The sequence below is a fragment of the Setaria viridis genome, chromosome 4 (genome assembly GCF_005286985.2).
Source record: "Setaria viridis chromosome 4, Setaria_viridis_v4.0, whole genome shotgun sequence".
In the NCBI taxonomy this organism is placed as follows: Eukaryota; Viridiplantae; Streptophyta; class Magnoliopsida; order Poales; family Poaceae; genus Setaria; species Setaria viridis.
The window spans coordinates 38,143,396-38,156,541 of NC_048266.2; the positions used below are offsets into that span (position 1 = coordinate 38,143,396).

Genomic DNA, 13,146 nt, shown 5'->3' on the forward strand with positions numbered 1-13,146 from the left:
AACTGCGGCCCAGAGAGCTCTCTAGTCGAGCACGACGACGAACCGGTTGTTGGGTTGGGTCGGGCCGGGAGCGCTTCCCGCTTGGACTGATTTGCGGGCCCAAAGTGAGTTTTAGTAGACCCAATTCGTGGCCCGCTCGCCACCAATTTCACATGAGGAGCATCTGAATGATACTTTTTGGTCATCGAATTCTGAGAGAAGACCATCGACAGGAAGAGTTTAGCACGTTACATTTGAGTTTTGACCGCTCAACAAGCACAATTAACTGAGGAGGTGCTGTTCATTCAATCTCTAATTAATCACTATACATAAGGTACCCTTGTTTCCAATTCATAGGACAACTACTAATATTTCTTAATCAATCACAAACACAATATTGATACTGTTTTTTCCCCGCGGATGGCAAGAGATTTGCCAAAACAAACACAACTTACAACTTGTACTCCCTCCATTTTTCTTAGAATAATGCATTAACCAAGGATTACTCTATTAATATCTCATTCATGCGGTACAAAGATACATTCATAAAAAAATGTATTTTGGATCTTTTGTGAGGGGTAGGGTGTAACTCTTAGTGGGAAATACTTTCAATTGTTTTGGATCTTTTTCTAAAAAATATTTTGGATATTTTTAGCATATAAGAAGATGTCTGAGTGATGAACGTGCAATGGTAAAGACTAAAGAGAAATATAATAGTCAAGATATACATAATTCATTCCATTGGAGACGCAAGTTGGTCTTTTCCCTAGCAATTTAACAACAAAATAACAGCTCCTTAACGCATGTGGCACTGAGAGAATAAATTTTTGAACCAATGGCACTGAATGAAGTCCATGGAAATCTATGGCACACAAGGAAGCCATGTTAATTTTTATGGCTTTGAGGGAGTTAACACTAAATTCTTCCAACGATGTATATGTATAGCAATCATCTAATAGTCCAACTAAGGATATCCTCTCAGATGTAATCACGCCTACATCAATAAGTTCACCTTTAAAAATTCTTGTTTTTTTGTATTTCTTTATATATAACAAAACATATCTCTATGAATTATCTATTCTAACTAGATATCCTTATAAAATATAAATGGAATAAGTCTGCTTGACTCCCTTGAGTATTGAAGTATGTCTACTTAACATGCCCACATATAAAATAAGGCATTATGCACCGTATTCAATACCATTCAACTAAGGCCATGTTTGGTTCCTTTAGATACTAAATTAAACTTTAGTCCATGACTAAATTTAGCATGGGCCGGGAGCGGCGGCGGGCGGGTGGCCGAGGGCGGCGGGTGCCGGGGAGGGCGGGGGCCGGCGGGGCGGGTGGGGTAGGGTGGGGGGACGGAGGCACGGGGCATTAATGAGGGGTGCACTCTATTCAAAGTCTCTTTTAATTCCTATAAGCAACCCCTTGAGGACTAAAAGGCTAAACTTTAGGGGCTAAAATTTCACAACTTTTAATCACTCTGTTTGGTAATTTAGGGATTAAAAGGGACTAACTTTAGGGACTAAAGTTTAGTAGGGCAAACCAAATAGGGCCTAACCCCACGGGCCCTAGCCGGTTTTTGGAGGTGGTTTTCACCACTCCGGTGCGGCGACGTGGATGGTGACTAGCAATGGCATGTGGGTCATATTGTGAAAGAGAGAAGAAAGGCTTTTCTTTGTCTTTATAAATCACACACCAGAGCAAACTGCCATGGTCGGCTGAGCTCATTGCCACCATCCCTCAGCTCACCTTGCACATGGACAAGCCCATGCATGTAGCAAGCTCCCATGGCTCATTGCTCTGCTCTTTGTACCTAACAAACGCATCTATCGGTTCATGCTTGAATGTGCTACATCTAAGAGAGGTAGGGAGGAGAAAGAAGGGATATGAAAATGACGTGGGGTTAGAGCCACATCATCATCCATATAATGTGCCACAGTGGCAAAAACCACCTTTAAATCTGTCCAAGAGGCTACTTAAATGGTATTAAATATTTCAAGGGATTAAATACACAGGTGGGTAGACAAATATCAATACATGAAGGACGGCGCAGCTCCTTGCGGAGGACTCTCTACTCTGTAGGCGGCATCTCTGACCGTGCTCGTTTGCATTTTTGTTAAGCTCCATGGGCTGCTGGAATTTGTCTGCACAGCCGCCAGTGAGTATGTGTGTGACTGGGCCATGTGCAACGGATAAGAGAGATTTAGCCCATCGGTAGGTAAAGAGAATAATATGGGCTAATACACCCATACATGCAGACGAAAAGGCTACCTTGCTTCCGCAAAAGCATTTGGCCCCATCCACACAATTGACACAACTAATATCAACATGAGAAATCTTGTCAGCTCACCAAAATTTAGCCCATAATGGGCACCTCATTTGAGACGATTTCTCAAGCTAAGCTCATTTGGTATGAGACGATTTCTCAAACTAAGCACCCTTTAACTTTTTGAATTTTAGGACGGAACTCAAGAGCAGTAGTCTATACTATGTACGTCTACTTGCCATTCATGGGAACAACAACACTTGTACTCTCGTCGCCTTCGTGCTGTCCATAGTTGCACTTGTATTTCTGGAATACAAATATAGATGCTTACGTATACGTACGCATACTCACTCCTAAGAACGTATAACACATGCATCATACCTTCGTGAACTTCTTTGAGAGAGGGTCTCGGTATCTGTTTGACTCTTATATCTTTCCCATGAGCAATTAAAAATGGCCCTTATTATTATGAGGAGCTCAAAATATTTTGAAGTCATCTTTTTTATTACGAGGATGATACATCACCAGTACACCACCATAGATGCACGCCACGCTAGCACATCCACGATAGTGAGACTTCTATGTATCATAAAACCCTTGATTCTCTTACATGGAAGTTCTAGAAATACTTTGAAGTGATTACTCATTGATTTTCTTATAAGTTAGGTGTTAGATGCCCTCCATCTTTAACGTCATATATGCAAGTAATTGATCCATACTAGAATGGCTATATGTATCTACAGGTGTGTTTAACATGAACAATGTTTATATAAACAAAGTGAGAATTATGCGTTGTATGAGGTAGAGTGTGCGTGAGTGCATGCGTTTGTTTTGTACCGTGTTAAAAAAATTATGTCATTACTATTTTTTATATGTCGATCTTATTCCAACATTTGTTCTCTATCATGGATCCAAAAGTTCAAAAAAATGCAAACCGGAGTTGCTGAAGAAAACATAAGAGACTGACAATTTGGTTGTGGTCTCTTCAGTTCTGTGTTTAATTGGTTTCCACCACAATTCATGCCAAATCTTCGTCAGAACACACAGTTCATTAAGCATTATTCAAGCAAACAATAGAAACAGACACCAAATGAGATATAGCCATAATCTCACAATAGGAACAGTCACAGCCTCACCACAAGATTGGGGGGATGGAGACATTTGCCGCAACTGAAAATAGTAAATTCAAGATATATATCTGTCCTCTGTCATTCACTGAAATAGCTAGCAATAATAACAACGTGCATACTCCTTTTCTAAGAGTCTAGACAAATCGCACGATCAGAAATAGAACATTTCAGACGATGACAGGTGAGGAGTTCAGGTATACAGCGCCTTCTCCCAAGAAGGAAAAAGATAGCAGAAATTCCTCACCCATCGTCGTCTGAAGTCCTGATTGCTAATCGAACGGATCTGAAAAAATTTACAAATCTATAGAAAAAGAAAAGAAAAGGCTAAAACAGAGTGGCAAAGGAGATCAAGGACACGAAAATCCGGGCGGCCTATCAAGACAGTACCACGCCATATACAGTCTAGTGAAGCCTGAGATCACGCAGTCTGCTGCTACCTCTGCATGCATGTGTCCGTACAACTATACACGAGCGTATGTACGTAAGCGTGTCGTCACGTGTAGCGCCGGCCGGCCGGCGGCGTCAGGCCAGCCAAGACGACGAAATGGTCAGGTCCAGGTTCAGAGCCGGCTTGCTCTCCTCCTCCTTCACGGTGGCGACGCAGCGAGCGCCGGCCGCCGGAGCCGGGAGCTCCTCGCTGATCGTGCTCGAGCCGTCGGCGTCGCTGCTCGCGTCCTCCCACAGGCCGATCGACAGCGTGAGGTCGCAGCCCGTTTGCTTCTCAGGCTTCATCATGTTGCAAGTAGTGTGACTTCTTGGCCTAACCGCCTGAAACGCAAGAAGTTGAGGTGTAACAGTTAAGTATCAAGGCATCAAGGTTAACCTGCTACTTAATACTATCACAATTTTGGAAGCATTCGCTCAGAGACATTTTTATCTAGATCAAGGGCTTCGGACCAGGAAGTAGGGCATTAACAGTCAATACACGGCAGTATGGAGAGTTTGGCAGTTCGGCAGCCTGCCACCTAATGCATAGACAGCCGATAGATGGACCTTCGTCTAGGGAATGTGCACATGCATGTAAGACACAATGATGCATTTGTTTAAGTAAAATTTTGTCTGCATCTATCTCACATTACCTGCTCTATTGTCAGCACGTTGGAGTCCCAAGGAACACGCCCTCTACTTTGTTCCCAGCTTCTGAATACTTCTTGTAGCGACGGTCTGCAAGTATAAATCAAACTTAGTTTCAAAACTGAATTACAAACTAGATGCTGTCAATTAGAGAATTACGAAGTGATTGATCTGTGCTTCACGCTTACATTTGGTACGGTGACGAATGACTGCAACCACGGAACATGGCGTAAATGTTCCTGTCTGAAGCTGGTGTGTTTCCATCCGGTGACGCGTAGATGCAGTGATCTTCACGGTTCAGGAAGACGCGCTTGCTATCACTGGTTGATGTCGACTTATGGAGGCTGGACTGATGGGTACTGCTGTTGCTAGAGCTTCTGTACATCTGATCGTTTCATTTTTGGAAGAACAACGTTGTGTTATTGTTCAAATAGCTAGAATTAGCATAAAAGAAGCTGAAAAGGGTTCATTCACTGTATATGCTAGTCGATATTCTGGCATATACAAACAAAATCATGTCAAATTAATAAAGTACCTGAAGATGGCTCTTGATATGAGATATGCTGACTCCTTTCACGCCCATCAACTGAAGAATTCGCTTCGGAGTTGCTTCTGCATGACAAAAAAAAACGAGATCAACACACAGTTCGACTGATTTTGATGCATGATCTCTCTGAACTAACAAATCATGACAAGATCATTAAATGTTGTGATTCCATAGATCACATGATCATATGATCTGAAAATTACTACTTGAGTTGACTGTGCATGTATTTCATGAATTGAATATCGTCATCAGTTTTCGTTTGGTTGGTTATACTTATACAGCTACCTAGAGTTATCAACATGTCAGTAGATCGATATCGAGAACTAAAGGATGGCACGAGATGAAAAATAAAGTATTTGGCATTTTTGTTTACACACACACACATGTATGTAGTTATATTTTTTGCAATGATCCTAAAGATTATTCGCTGGCTACTCTCTTGCTCACAAAAAGCTATTATTGCATATACAGGATTTAAAAGATATCTACGGGATAAATGGAGAACAATAATCTCATGGATGCTCATGGTGCAAGCACGCATATCACGTGTTTTCCTTTTCCTTTGCCCAGTGGAGTCCACCAACGACAAATCCCGCCTAACAACCTACAGAGTAACTAAGGAGATCTCGAAATTAATAGCCTCAAGAACCACGAAATGAATGGATCATATTAAGAAAAATCTCTGCCTTAATCTGCTGTTCACCCTTCCAGAAGATGAAAGAAAGTAGGGGATCAAACTCAAAACTCGCCCATGCGTGCAAGTAATTTTATTAGCTACTGTAGCTCTCAAGAAGCATGTTTCATGGGTACATGCACGCGTGTGTGGAGGAGATCGCAGAAAGGTATCTCGAGACTCACCGTCCTGGCCACCGAGGCACTCGACGGCCTCGACGAACTGCCGGTGAAGCTCCTCCGTCCACCGCATCCGCGGCACCTCCGACCGGTTGTACTGCCGGACTCCTTTCCTCTCGAACCCTCTCATTCTCCCTATGCTTCTCTCCGGCCTGGAGCGCCTTCTTCACCTCTATTACTCCCAGCAAGCTGCTTGTCTCAAGTTCTAGCTTCTGCGATATATATGTGTTGAGAGTTTGGCTGAACACGATGACGAACCCCTCGTGCAGCATATATTTAAGTACCTGCTTGCTGCATACCCTGTACTATTTATGGCAGATAGAATGTGAAGGAGAAGGAAGAAGGAAGAAGGCAGAGAGAGAGAGAGAGAAGGCTGAGTTTTCTGACCTAGTCCAGTCAAACATGCTCACTCAGCTCTCTAAAAGGGCAGCACAGAGAAAAGAGTTAGTACAATAAGGTTGCCCCTGTTTCTGAAAAGCTGGGCTGTCCATGTTCATGAGACAACCAAGTGTAATTCAAACAGTGCTTGCATTTTCTTATGGAGCTATCTCTATTCATTATATTGTCTAGGTCTACCTAAAATGACTGGTGAACAGTTCTCCTTTTTGACAAAAAGGAACTGCACTGATATTTTCCCGGCGTTTAATTCAGTTGTTCAACGCGTACATTTAATAACAATCCCTATCTATGTGGCTAGCAGGTTTGACAAAAAGAAAATCGAGAAACCTAGCAGCGCGTGGAGTGTTATATTGTCCATGTACTTTTAATTTTTCTCGCATTTATATGTGTACCAGATTATATGGATTTTAAATGAAGAGTAGACGTCTAGATTAAAGGCTTAAAGGTCAATTCAACTCTTGGGGCCCTGGATTTCCCCAAGGAATGGGAAACGAATGTGATAGGCGTTGGCTAACTCCTACACTTGCATGTTCAGCAAGTGGCTGCCACCGTACGCTTCAATGTCAAAAGCATGTGTGAAAGCATGTAGGAATGGGCATATCCCCCTTGGAGAAATTCGATTGCATTGTCACTGCTGCTTGTCAGTGATAGAGTTCAAATGGCTAACAAATTAGTCTAACCAGCAGAGAGAATTTGTGAATGCCTACCCAGAGAGAATTTGTGATGGAAAAGACACCTAATTTTCACGGCCGGAAAACACAGGCCACAAGATATACCTAACCAGAGAGATACACCTAATAGCTAGGTATGTTGATTTGTACGCGGGAAATTAACACACATATGACTTGGCAAAATCATGCTGCGTCATTTAATTTGAATAGTTCAAGAGAGATGTCCAAAAACTTGCCTACTGATCATGTCCAGTTGTTCTTGATGACCATTCATATCGCGCGCGTTTGGTCGATCGGGGCGTTAAACCAACGAAGAGTTCTTGTGGTTGGTATTGGAGCCTTGCAAGATGGATTGCTTGTGAAGTCAAGGTAGCAGTTTGCAATTACCTGTCAGCATTACACCGGTGACATCACGAGAAAATGACGGAACACGGGTAGGGCCAGGCATTCTCTACGTACGGGAAATGAATTGTGGACTTTGGACCACATTCTTGTCATCTTGGGCAAAAAGAGGAGGGGGGAGGGAGAAAAGTTGGATCCATATCACATCCAATCCAAATTCATGGATGCATCCTCGGTTCACTTCAACTCACTGACAGGGACTAGGACACGGTCTTTTGAAATTCTTTCCCTGCTGAGATATTTCCTGGTAGCCGGGGCATTTTTACAACGAAAAAAATCGTTTTCCAACATGTAAATATGCCATGAAAAAACGACAAATTAAATCTTGAATATTCTCGTGAATGAAAAGTTTTCTGCGTGCGTGGAAAAGCTAACATCATTCTTTGGATACTGCTTCTTCTTAATATCACATTTATCTAGGCCCGTTTAAATGTGGACGTGTTGAATTTTGTTGCGTAGAAGTTTTAATTTCTAGAATTAGTAAAAGGTATACTGCCAATCCTAGAATGGCAGAGATTATTCAACAACGTACTTTGCAAAAAAAAAATCGTTGTATAAATCTATGTCCCCACAATTTTTTTTAATATTAAATAATTGGGCAAACATTGATTATTTCCATTCATTCACTAAACCCTTTAATTTTAACCTCCAACCAGATTCATTTTTTAAAAGATTGATCGAGTTTGCTTGCAAAATTTCAAGCTACAAACATTTTTTTAATCATTCATCTGCAGCATATATACGTCAAAGCAGACGTCGGTGCGTTATCCTAACTGAAGCAGCTAGGAATGTGTTGTCCACGTAGAAGACTTCACGCACGGCTACCACCATAGCACGCTGCCTAGACGTGTAGGCTTACATTCGAGATGCGACGGTGGTATATAACCTTTAATTCCTTGCCGTAAGGAGCTTTGCAACGAATTTGTTGCCGAAATGGTCGACATGCGTGTAGCAGGTGTACACTTGTCGCCTCAGGGATGACAGTTTGAACGATCCGTGTGTGCATGGTAGCACCACATGCATGCACGTACGCTACGTACTGCGTAGTACTTACATGCGTACGCTGGACACGCGATTATTCTAGCCGTGAGACCATTCTTCTTCTCCCAAGAATTCGCCACACGCAGACCAAGCTCAACCACTCAAAATGTGAGGACGACGCTGCGACACGGGCCGGATATGCACCGTACAGATGTAAATCCGGCCTCTTGCGTGTTCTCAGGAGAAGGAAAAAAAATCCGTAGAAGAATAATAGTACAGCCTTTTGCGTGTCGTTCTCGAAAAAATATCTGACTCATTTATTTCTTAATTTGTCTATGGAGGATTTTTATAATGTTTGAAAAAATGAGAGCCGTCCATCCAGAAAAATCGTACGGTGGAAAGATGGAAGGTTTCAAGAAGTATTTAGAGATATCAAAAGGTAAAAAAAATTAGGTAGAAACAAATACCCAAAATTAGTGAGTTTCTATCCAATTTAATTTGATTTTTTAATTATCTTCCTAGCTCAGATCAATGTCCAATAAAAATTTAATAAAAACTACCTGGAAGTACTACTACTAACTGATACCCTACCATCATTGTAACAAAGCTCCTATATCTATGACCTATATATCCCCGCGTCATGAAACCCACGGGGTACATTTCATTTGGACAGACAGGATGTAGGCTCACAAAGAAAGAGACAACAGTAGTTTTGCCTTTCTAATTATATGCATCGGTCCGTACTTCTAATTTGTGCGTAAGCCTGAGCTCTAGTTAAGTGCTGCTAGTCAGCTGGTATGTAGCAGTAATTCAAAGGCTTAGGAGAGAACAAGGGATGGAAGAGAGGGTGGCGTTTGGTCAAGGCTTGAGATTTGAAGCAAGCCCAGCCGATAGCTAGAGCCGTCATAGTCGTGTCATTTAACACTACTGAAAAACTGAGCATTGTTCCTAGTCCTTAGTACCGATTGATTTTTGACCCGGTACTAATGTGAGCATTAATACCGGGTCTAACGGCTAGTTTCCCGTAGACTTAAAGGCACTCCTTTACTTCTTTTGCTGTGTTTTTTTTCACTGCTAGACATTTCGTATGGATAGATTATTGAGCGGTGGGTGTTTATATCATGAATAGGAAAAGGTATACAATTGTATATGCATTTTTTGCTGTGAAGATCAATGTGGTTTTTAGTTTTATTAAATTGTATATATATTGCTACTTGCGGGAATAAATTACCAATTTAATTTCATCATGCCGGGGAATAGCAGGGGAGCCGGTGCGAGTCGTGCGGCTGAGCTGAGAATATGGCTTTGAGTTGCTTTTGGAGGTATCGGCATAACCCACTCTCGGGCCGGTACGTCCGGTTAGCGGCCATCAGTCCGGTTAGCGGCCATCAGTCGGCCATGGCCTGAACAGCTGTTGATGGGGTGTGGCTAGGCCATGGTCATGGCCGGACGCCTCGCTTGGATGAGTGTTTGCGTGGTTTTGAACATTATTTAGCCTGATATAAATCCTTACTACTTTAATTTGTAGCTCTAGAGATTCCTAAAAATGTATAGTTTCCATGGAGATTCCTATAAAATATAGTTTCCTGGATGTTTCATCAAGAAAACACTTTATTGACCCAATTTGTTTGGTGAAGTGTCATTTTAACTCAAGTCGAAAGGAATTAGTCAATCAATCATGCAGTAACAATGTACTTTCAACTTTCTCTAGAATATAGAAACAAGTATGATGTGTTGTTTATAATTTGTGCAATCAAACCAGCTCAATTAGCTTAAACTATTAATACTGTTAAATATAGTACTTCTCAAAAGCAATAGCACAAACATATTTATCTAAGATATTAATATAATAAAATTCAATATCTTTGATGTTATATAAATGTAGCTTAGTAGAAATTGATTGTCAAGGTAGTCAAATATGTTGCACATATAGTGTCCACTTATAAATGAAGAACAGTATAGAAGTTAATAAGGTAATTTTGTTTGACACAATCAAGGTAAGAAAGGACTTATTACTACAGTTGACTCCAATTCACATGTCCTAGCATGCAAAGCCCATATACTCCAATTTAGTGTCGGCAGCCGACTATCCAAATAGGTACAGTACATTACTACACTCCATATAAAAAACCGACGTGTCGATTGCTGAGATGGCATAGATCACATGCATGCGATACGTAAGTGCACGAATTTTGGGGAATCAGATAAGGTAATTTTATCCGGTTGACGAAAACGACAGCACTGGCAAGAGAATTAAAACTCGATCAAGTACAGATAAGCAAGCCCTATCCTCAGCTACTCCCTCCGTTCCAAATTACTATTCATTTTGACTAGCTTTTAACATGCACTTAGATATACATTATATCTAGATACATAACAATAAAATTATATATCTAAAAAATCAAAACAAATAGTAATTTGCGACGGAGGAAGTAGCAGCTAGTAGCTGGGCAGTCCGTGCAAACACCTCACTCCTCACACCACACCATATCAAACCCTAATGTTATAAGCTAGACACACACTCTAATACGCTGCTAATTATTCAATCAGTTGTTAACCTCACATGGTTTCAGTGTGACAGCGGCCGCCGGCCGTCATGCGCTTTTTCGCAAGGTCTGCTGTTGACGTGTACCGCAATTCTCTCCCGGGTTCGATGACTCGACAAACGATAATGCATCCGTCTATTATTGTATACAGGAACTTTCGCAAAGAAAAATGTGTATGTATAGCATGCATGTCCTTTGCGATTGTCCAGTTCCTTGTAGAAACTTGTTGTGCATGGAAATCTGAAGATGGTCGATAGCTCGTGCACACACGTAACTTGATTCCACCTTTTTTTCTTTTTGAAGAAAGAAAGAAAGAAAGAAAGAATGAATGAATAGTGTATTATTTTTATGTGCACGTGCTGTGGTTGTGTGTTGCATCCGAATTCTCCCGATCTCACCTACCCGTGACTTTATCCCTGCCTAATCGGATGGAAAAAGGTTGTCCATGGCCCGAAAAGCCAAAAAGGGTTAGCTCCCAGTTAACCAAAGCTGAGGCCGTCGCGCGTGTGTGCAGTGCCGTGTACATGTACCCGCCGGCATCGTCGCACGGCTCCAAAAGGCCGCCTGCATTCTGCGGCGCCGGCGCCGCATGTGTCTGTGTAGGTATACATCCGTTTGAGCTAGTGATTGCCACCACTTGCTTATACCACTCAAACATTCCAGCGCGTGATTCATATGGTTACTTGCTGCAATTTTAGATTTGCTACAGTGTTTGTGCAGGAGCTGGCTGGCGAGAACTCTCTCTTCAAAGTCGTGTGCACACGTCTTTTTATCTCCTTCTAGAAACGCTGGAGTACGTAGTCAAAGAACAGCAAAAGGTACCTCGCGTCCTTTCGATCCTGACACCAACTGCGTTTACAGTTTACCGTTTCTTACCGCACGAACAGTTAGCAACAGTACGCGAGAATTGCCAGGAGATATATACGGATACTTGTTCTAGAAATCAAGAAATGATAGCCGGAGTCAGAACAAAAGCAAGAGACTGTGCCGTGTCCTTGCATATCCTGACATCAAATGCGTTTCCATTTTTACCTTTTAGGGCCTTGTTTAGGTGCCCAATTTTAGTTGCCCAAAATCACTGCACCATCACTGTAGCGTTTTGTTTGTATTTGTGAATTATTATCCAAATATTGACTAATTAGGCTCAAAAGATTTGTCTCGCAAAGTACAACCAAATTGTGCAATTAGTTTTTGATTTCGTCTACATTCAGTACTCTATGCATATATCGTAAGTTTGATGTGATGGGGAATCTTCTTTTTGCATAGTGCTAAAGTTGGAATTTTGGGGTAACTAAACAAGGCGTTAGAGTAGTACCGTATGAACAGTGAATAACAGCAGTAAGTACTATTGAAAATAGCAGGACACGTACGGGAGGTAACGTTAACCACGGCAGGGGTATTTTTCAACGGCCAGCAGTGTGTGAAATTAGCAGCAGCAGCTAGCGACATGATCACTCCGTCCAAGCTTCTTCTTCCTAGAAATTATTGCCCTGGATCGATCTGCCGTTTACCGGAATTTGTCAAAGCAGCTACTGATCCTGTCGTGGTGGCTGCAGTCGGCACCAAAACTTCAAACCCAACTTGAACATTCGATCCCGGGGAGAGAACAGGCGAAGTCAACCGCCGTACGGCCGAAGCAACTGTTGAATTCTTCCTCTCTGAGAACGATCACCTTCTTCTTCACCTCTCGCCATCTGCCATCCAGATCGGCATTCATGGCGAGTTTAATTTTTCCTCCTCCCCGTGTTACTCGCATCGGCATGTGAAAGGGATTCTCCCAATTCTTCCTCTCCGTGGTTGGCACTACGGATCGGGATTGGAATTCTTCTCCTTCCCCGGGTTGATCGATCCGGAAGGAGGCTCACGTTGTACGTACTGTGCCACTCTGCGAGTGCGTGTCCGGAGCTCCAGATGCGCGAGGTCGCTGTCGGTCCCGGGAGATGGTGTGGAAGTAGAACACACTGCCAGTTCCTCTTACAATGTCGCCGACTGCGACGGACGGCGACGGCGACGTGCGCGTGGGCTTGTCCGGCCGGTGAGGTTGCAAGATGCCGGACACGCCCCGCCCGCCCTCACGAGGTAACCGCGGGCCACCGCGCGCGCGGCCCCGCGGCTTAACTTAACGCGCGTGAAGAAGAAAGCCTTTTTCGTTAATTTGCTTGGCAGTAATTTCGTTCTCACGCGAACAAATGAACAATGAAATCCGTGACTGTGTGAGAGAGGCTACTGGCGTCGTCCCGGTCAGAGCCGGAGCGGGCGAGGTCAGCGAGCAATTAAGGCGTAGGAAGAGTTC

The 13,146-nt window shown here is 42.7% G+C and overlaps 1 protein-coding gene across 1 annotated transcript; it reads right to left on the minus strand.

Moving 5' to 3' along the window:
* Nucleotides 1–3,411: 3,411 nt before the first annotated feature.
* LOC117851692 (myb family transcription factor MPH1) lies at nt 3,412–6,304 on the minus strand. The gene is made up of 5 exons (XM_034733561.2): nt 5,861–6,304; nt 4,991–5,067; nt 4,644–4,840; nt 4,461–4,545; nt 3,412–4,149 (listed from the first exon to the last, which is right to left on the minus strand). Exons 1-5 carry the CDS (start codon nt 5,982–5,984, stop codon nt 3,904–3,906), a joined length of 729 nt encoding a protein of 242 aa, XP_034589452.1. The 5' UTR covers nt 5,985–6,304; the 3' UTR covers nt 3,412–3,903.
* Between the last annotated feature and the right edge of the window lie 6,842 nt (nt 6,305–13,146).

Excerpts from the sequence above, each read along its gene's own strand:
- LOC117851692 (XM_034733561.2), bottom strand. The coding sequence starts at position 5,984 with ATGAGAGGGTTCGAGAGGAAAGGAGTCCGGCAGTACAACCGGTCGGAG. Across the intron at positions 5,068-5,860 it reads GTGCCTCGGTGGCCAGGACG|AAGCAACTCCGAAGCGAATT; the intron begins GTGAGTCTCGAG and ends TTTGTCATGCAG. Across the intron at positions 4,841-4,990 it reads ATATCAAGAGCCATCTTCAG|ATGTACAGAAGCTCTAGCAA; the intron begins GTACTTTATTAA and ends TGAAACGATCAG.